The sequence below is a fragment of the Hydra vulgaris genome, chromosome 11 (assembly GCF_038396675.1).
Source record: "Hydra vulgaris chromosome 11, alternate assembly HydraT2T_AEP".
NCBI classification, from domain to species: Eukaryota; Metazoa; Cnidaria; class Hydrozoa; order Anthoathecata; family Hydridae; genus Hydra; species Hydra vulgaris.
This window is the reverse complement of record NC_088930.1, coordinates 32,882,620-32,890,450: the sequence shown is the minus strand read 5'-3', so window position 1 is coordinate 32,890,450 and position 7,831 is coordinate 32,882,620. Positions and strand designations below refer to the sequence as shown.

General features: G+C 31.5%; 1 protein-coding gene across 1 annotated transcript; it reads left to right on the top strand.

Annotated features, from left to right (window-relative positions):
• The first annotated feature begins 516 nt into the window (after nucleotides 1–516).
• LOC136086979 (uncharacterized) lies at nucleotides 517–7,591 on the top strand. Its single transcript, XM_065809481.1, has 5 exons — nucleotides 517–1,542; nucleotides 1,668–2,008; nucleotides 4,036–4,238; nucleotides 4,314–4,433; nucleotides 7,245–7,591. Exons 1-5 carry the CDS (start codon nucleotides 517–519, stop codon nucleotides 7,589–7,591), a joined length of 2,037 nt encoding a protein of 678 aa, XP_065665553.1.
• The last annotated feature ends 240 nt before the right edge of the window (nucleotides 7,592–7,831 follow it).

Below are 7,831 nucleotides of genomic sequence, written 5' to 3'. Positions count from 1 at the left end.
GACATTTGCAAATTCGGCAACCATTCTGGTTTATATCACTAATTTTTGCAATTTTTTTTTCAAATCTAATTTTTTTCAGCAATCTTACATTTTTGGCACGAGCAGATGCAAATTTACGTTGTGCTGTTTTGATTTTTTTTTTTTAATAAGTTAGAACTGCTTCTCCTAACCATGAGCGAGATCTCGTCTCGTTCTTGTTTCTCGTGAGAAATGGGACTTCTTGTGAGAAACGAGAAATAGAAAATTCTCGCAAGAAGTAGAACGAGACTTAAATATTATATCATTTTCCAAATTAAAAATTATTATAATTTACAAAATGCCTAATAATTTGTTTTTTTTATTAATTAATATTTTGACTCCGTGATTTTAATAAATCTAATTAAAAATTTAATTTGTTTTTGACAAAAAGAAATTAGATTTTTTAATAAGATTTTTTTTTTAAATCTAATTAAAAAATTTTAATTAGATTTTAAATATTTTTAATTAGATTTTAAATACAAAAACTTTTTGTATAAAATGGTGCACTTTCGACTTAATTTCATTAGTTTACCAGTGGAATTCAACTTGACACATATTGTTCATATTGAAAGAAATATTCTTGCTTCATTTCAACGATCAAAAATGTCACCAAGAAAAAACAAAATCTGGAGATATTTTCAAAAAACAAGTGACGGTGCTGAATCCAAGGCGTGCAAAAAACAAAAGATGGAAACACAAGCGGACTTCATAGTCACCTCGAAAAAAAACACAGCCAAGATTACGTTGAGTATTCTGAAAAAACTGACGACTCTCTTCTTCCTCATCCTAAGAAGAAACAACGAACCATGGTCGAAATGCTTGAAACAAAGTCCGAATTCCGATCAAAAACAGTTTGACTCTGCAATGCTGGACTACTTTTACACTGATCTTACATCCTTTTCAGCAGTCGAAGGAAGAGGTTTCAAGAAATTGTTTGACATTGCAAACCCTAAACTGTGCCTTCATCACAGAACAACATATTCAAGAAAGCTTTCAATTCGGTCAAGAGAAGTTCAAACTGGAATGAAGAGCATAATAACGGAGATTACGCCAAATCTAAAAAGTGCTGCATTTACTTCTGACTTTTGGACTTCTAGAGCTCAGGACATCTACATCTCTTGGACTTTTTATGCTATTGACGATGATTGGAGACTACATCATTGGACACCCCATGTCCAACAGTTCCCAGGCAGACACACAGGTATCTTAATTGAAGGAAAGCTGGATTCTTTCTTAGAAGAACTAAATTTGCCTGCTGATTTGCCAATGTACTGTGTGAACGACCAGGCAAGAAACATGAAACTTGCAGTCAAATTGTCAAAGCGCCTTGACCAATACTTGTGCAACAATCATATTTTGCAATGTGCAGTTCGAGACTCATTTGGAATGACTGCTAGAATGGATAATGCGTTGCAAACATGCAAAGATTTGGCTTCTTTAACTTACCAGTCAACAGTTGCAGCTGAGTTGCTTGAATCAGAATCAGACGCTCAAGGAATCAATTTTAGACAGTTACGCCAATCTGTTGATACATAATGGAATAGTGAACTGGATTGCATGGCTTCTGTCCTACATCTAAAGAGTGCACTCTTTAGATGTAGGACAGAATTATCAGCTTATGTTCAAATGAAGATATTTTTTCTTCAAAGACCATCAGTGCATCACAGTGGAAATCAATCGAGGGAGCAGTAAAAATTTTGGTACCACTTAAAGAAGCTACAGAAACGTGGTTAGCAGAGTCTATTCCAACAATTAACACTGTCGCCGATTCTCTTTATTTAATCCATGACAAAATTGATCAATTTATTAAGACGGATGGAAAAAATGGCTACGGTGTCTTGTATGCAAAAAACTTGAAAAGCTGCATTGAGAAAAGATTTCCTCTTTGTCACACTGGAAACTTATTGAGTGCTGCAGCAAACTACTTAAATCTTGCTTTAAAGGGACTTAACTTGAAGCTCTTCAAAAAATTTCAAACAACAAAAGAATGGTTAGCCTCACAGGTTAAGGATAATGTTGAGTGCTAAGCTGTTTCCAGAGTCCTTTCAGCAGATTTTCCCCCTAATTCAATACTGAAGCGCAAGTTAAACGTCAGACTTGAAACACAAGAGCTCCTATTTTGAGCGAAATGTGCCTGTATGAATATCTCCCTGATGCCAAAAAAGACTTTCACAAAAGATTGGTGGAAATTGCATTCAAATACATTGCCAGAACTCTCTTCATTAGCTAGACAAATTTTAGCTATTCTAGCAAGTTCAACTAAATCAGAGAGAGTTTTTAGCTCAGGTGGAAATGTCGTCAGATCATCCAGACACAACTTACACCCAGAAAAGTGGAACAAATCATCTTAATCAGATGATTTGTTCTACTTTTCTGAGAAAACATTGTCTTGTTGGAAAAGTTTGGCAAAAAAATTCTGAATTAATATTTGAAAAAGTTGTTTACATTTGACAAATGTCATTTGTGTCTATTTGTCAAAACCATGTTTACATTTTTTTTTTTACTTGGATTTTAATAAATTTGTTTTCAAAAATTGTTAAATTTCTCGTCTCGTTCTCGGTCTCACGAGAAGTATTAAATTCTCGTCTCGGTCTCGTCTCGGTCTAGTCTCGCTCATGGTTAGCTTCTCCTGTTTTAGCCTGTTATTGTCTCTAATTGAGAACTTAATGAGTCTAATTAAAGCTTCGTTTTTAGAATTTAAACATATAATTTCAGTTTCCAATTACAATGCCTGTATTTTTAAATTATCTATTTGCTCCACATAATTTTTTTCTTTCGAAGTTAATTGGTCAACTTGACTAATTAGTTCTTATTCCTTTTTAAAATTAAAAAGTCATTTGTATCTGCTGATTTTTTTTTTGAGGAGCGGAGACAGTTGCATTTGAAAAAATGCTTCGTTTTTCGAAGCATTGTAATTTCTTTTAAAATGTTTTTTTAGACGTTTTAAATTTTGGCACATTTTATCAAACTCGTCAAAACTAGCTAGGCAAATTGAAATCAATTGGAAAAATGAAGCTCGCAAAACTAAACAATGCTTTTAATTCAAATACTGACATTTAATTTATATGTCTGAACTTTACTGAAGTAAAGTTCAGACATAGAAATTATATCTGTCTGAATTATTACCTCCCCTTTGTAAATCGCTCAATGTAAGATGGTCTGATCTTTATTAAGAATAATGATTGAAATTCTACAACTATAAAATAATTAATAATTAGTTGATTGTTGTATTACTTCTATTTAAACTAACTGATTAAATTAGTTATATAATTATGTAAAAATAATTTACAAATATCTGTCTGAATTATACACTCCCCCGAGTAAATTACTAAACTTGCGTCTGAATTATCTCCTTCTTCCTAGTTAATCATTAAATAAAAGATGGTGTAGTAATGGTATTGAATGATGCCATAAATAGTGACAATTATAAACTTTTAGTTATATATTTAATTGAAAATAATTTACAAATACATCTTTAAGTTTCTAAATTATTACCTTCATCAATGTAAGATGGTGTAATAATAGCATGAAGTGATAGTTATAGGAATTATGCAACTATTATCGATAAGTTATAAAATTATGTAAAAATGATTTACAAATATACCGTCTGAATCATGGCGCTAATTTACATATCTTCCCCACTATTTTTTTTGATTATGATGTAACATCCAGTCCTCGATGTATCATCCAGTGCAACGAACAAAATAGTCAAAATGTTGATGGAAAGATTTGGAGATGCATGCTAAAACAATGCAAAAAGAAAATAAGTATTCGCGTTGGAAGATTTTTTGAAAGATCTTAACTGAAACTTTGGCAAATAATAGGTATTAGCTATATTTGGACTCGATGTAACATCCAGTGCAACGAACAAAATAGTCATAATGTTGATGGAAAGATTTGGAGATGCATGCTAAAACAATGCAAAAAGAAAATAAGTATTCGCATTGGAAGATTTTTTGAAAGATCTTAACTGAAACTTTGGCAAATAATAGGTATTAGCTATATTTGGACTCGTAGCGCCGGAAAAAGTCGTGGCCTTTCAGTTAAAGACATTCAAAAGGCTTTAAAAATTGGTAGCAATAAAACTGTAGCTGATTGGAATCAATTTTGTAGAGACATTGCCGTTACTTATTTCCAAAACAACCATGTGCAATTAGGAGGGCCAGGTTCATTAGTGGAAATAGATGAATCACTTTTTTCAAGAAGGAAATATAACCGAGGTAGAATTGTAGAAGATGAATAGATTTTCGGTGCGCACGATATAGCGACTAAAGAAGGGTTACTCATTCCTGTAGTGCACCACGATGCAGCAACCTTATTACCCATCATTAGACAATGGATTCGTCCTGGAACTGAAATATGGAGCGATATGTGGGCAGCATACCGAGGTTTAGCAGCACAAGGTTTTCAACATGGTACAGTAAACCATACTTTACTTTTATTTTGTTGATCCCGCAACAAATGTTACAACAAACAGGGTTGAGGCAATGTGGCAATGAAGCAAAGCCAAACTTAAAGCTATGTTTGGACCCACAAATCGGGAAATGATTCTCTATTATTTGCCAGAATTTATGTGGGCGCAACGTTTTAAAGAATACTTTTATTTTCACTTTTGAAACAAATGGCACTTATGCCAGTTCGCGCTTGTGCTAGTTCGCACTTATGCCAGTTTTTGCAAGTAATTCGCACTTATGCCAGTTCGCGCTTGTGCCAGTTCGCACTTATGCCAGTTCGCACTTATGCCAGTCGCAATTATGCAGATTCGCAGCTATGAAATTCGCACTTTTTCAGTCGCCCCGTTTTTGCAAAATAAAAACCGGCCAATAAAGTTTTTTTAATGATTTCATAATGTTTACCGCCTTAATCATTAACTTTGTCGTGTTCAAAAAAGATGGCGAATATTAGCGTTTTTAGTACATTTTTTCGACACTTCAACATCAAATTGGAGAACTTTCCTTTGGTTTTCAGGTCTATGTTTTTATACGATTCTTAATCAGGATCATAATCAAAAGTAAAAATAGGGGGAGGGGGGAGGTAGAGATGTAGATTAGCGCCTAAATCATCACATTCCCTAAGTAAATCATGCAATACAAAATGTATGAAACTGGTATTGAATGATATAAATTATTATTATATTTTACTGTAACTGGGAATTTCAAGAGCGTTTGATATTTAAGTTGTTGGACTTTTTTTTACTATAGGAACAGAGAGTAAAAGTTCTTAAATTTATAATTTAATTAGTATAGTTATTAGTCCAACATTTTAATAATTTAGAGATATTGTAATGTTATGTTAATGTTTAATTTTTTTTCCAAATTTATGTATATCACTTTTTTGTTATTTGTTTTATTTTTTTTTTTGTTTTTTGTTTTTTTGCAAAATAAAAACCGTTTTTTTGGCCAAAAAAACCAACTGCTTTGTTTTTTGTTTTTTTTATTGTTTTTTTTTTTAAATACTGTTTTTCTTATTTTAAACACTAAAATAATTAAAAAATTTTTAAGTGTTATTTATTAAAGGAGAGTTTTCAATCTTTTATTAGTATTGCCTTTAAAGTTTATAAAGTAGTAAATTCCCCAACCCCCAAATTTATTTTTGGTATTTTTTTAACTAACTACTTTAACACCTTTAACATTTAAATAAATATCACCTCAACAGCGTGTTTTTAGGTGATATTTATTAAAAGACTTTGTCATTCTCCTATTTAACATACCATTTATCTGTCTTGTTTTACCTGTTCTTCAAATGTTCATCAAATAAGTTTAAATTGTTTATAGTTTAATTGTAATAAGTTTAATTGTTCTTTAATGACTTACTTATAATAAGCTAAAATAAAACTAAAAAATTTATTTTAAGAAATATTTTTCTAATAAAATACAAAGACATCATAAGTAGAGATGTGCCGGGTACCCGGTTTGGACCCGACAAATCGGCTGTTTTACCGGGTACCCGGTCTCGGCCATTTGTTGCAGTACCCGGCACCGGGTATCTTCTTTTTTATCTTAAATTTATTTTTCTTTTAGTTTCTACCAATAAACTTCAACCAATAAACTTCTTGATATAATTCTAAGGGCGTTATGTAGTCGATAAACACAAAGTTCTATTAACTTAAAATAATCTCACTTAAAATATTTTTTAATATATTTTTGCAAAAAAATTTATACGGATACAAAAACTGTAATGCTAAATAAAATAATTTGAGAATACAAATAAAATGAATGGGGTAAAAAATATTTAATAGCTTCTTTTTATTCTGTTAAAACACAAGATAATTTTTCTTCTTTCGAATGCTGATAGCGCTTTTCATTTGTATCAAGCACAAACCATAAAAGTAGTATAAGGTGAATATTTTACATATTTTTTATATTTTAATTTCGAGCGTATTATTAAAAAAACTATCGTTTTATATAAAATAATCGAAAAAGTATGATATCAAACGTACTTTCATTATCTTTATAGAAATTTTATTTGAAAGAAAAATTATGAATAAAAAAAGTATAGCGTGGAAGTTTTTTGATATAAGCACGACTCCTCATATGAGCAAGTGCAAATTATGTGAGTTACGAGAGGAGGCAAATCTTTAAAGTCTTATGGAACTACAGCAATGGTAAAACATTTGCGTTTAAAGCACTCCAAAGCGTTTGAACTTGCGGGGAAAAAAAAGGTTCAATCATTTTCGTCTATTTCTGAAACCTCAGTTGCTTCTACCACCATTACAGTACAAAGTAACATTATTCAGGCTTTAAACAAAAAAAAACTATGGAATATTGATGGCCACAGATCTATTCGAATCCATAAAATAATAGGAAAACTTATCACATTGGATGTTCAGCCATTTTCTATTGTTGAAGATACGGGATTTAATGAACTGATTAAAGATGCTTACCCCAATTACAAATGACCATGTAGAACATATTTCATTCAAAACGTAATCCCTAGCATATATGATGAACTGTTTGAAGATATAAAAATAAAAATCTCCGCGGTTACTAAAAGACTTGAATTTTTGGATCCACGATATAAATTACTTTATCAACATGCAGATGAAAATGTTATTATAGAGTAGGTTGAAGAAGCATGGAACGAAATGCAAGGAGCGCAAGATGTTGTTGACTCTGACGATGTTCCAATAGTAAAAGCTCCAGCCTCTACTGGATTCCTCTAGCCTCTACTGGATTCATTAGCATTGATGATTGTTTTAAAGATGTAGCTTTAAAACAATCATCAAGAGGCAGAAAGAGAACTAGTAGATATTGAAGTTGCTGACATAATCAAGAAGCAAACAATATTAAGGTCTGCAATTAATCAAGAAATAGACAATTATTTATCTCTGCCTCTTTTAGAAAATACAGGTTGTCCGTTTTTGTGGTGGAGTAAATGTGGAATGCAATTTGAAAAATTAAAAAAGATGGCATTAAAATACCTTACAGCACCTCCGTCATCAATAGAAAGTGAAAGGTTATTTAGTGCTGGTGGGGACATATACGAAGCAACAAGGAGCAGATTAAAAGCAGATAACGGAGAATACCTAATGTTTGTTCATTACAATCTAAAGTTAATAAAACAATTAAAATAAGATACAGCAAATAAGTGTTGTTTAAGTTCTTTTTATTTGTTTAAATTTTATTTTAAACACACTTACGTCAAGAAAGTCTACCTTATTTTGCATTTCTTTCTACCTTATTTTGCAATTCTTTGTCTCTCTTAATCTTTTACTTTCTCTAATAAAACTTTCAGTGGCGGAACTTCAAATTTTGCCCCCTTCCACACAAAATATTATTTAGGCCCGAACCACCAGGAGAGAAAAATAATTTTA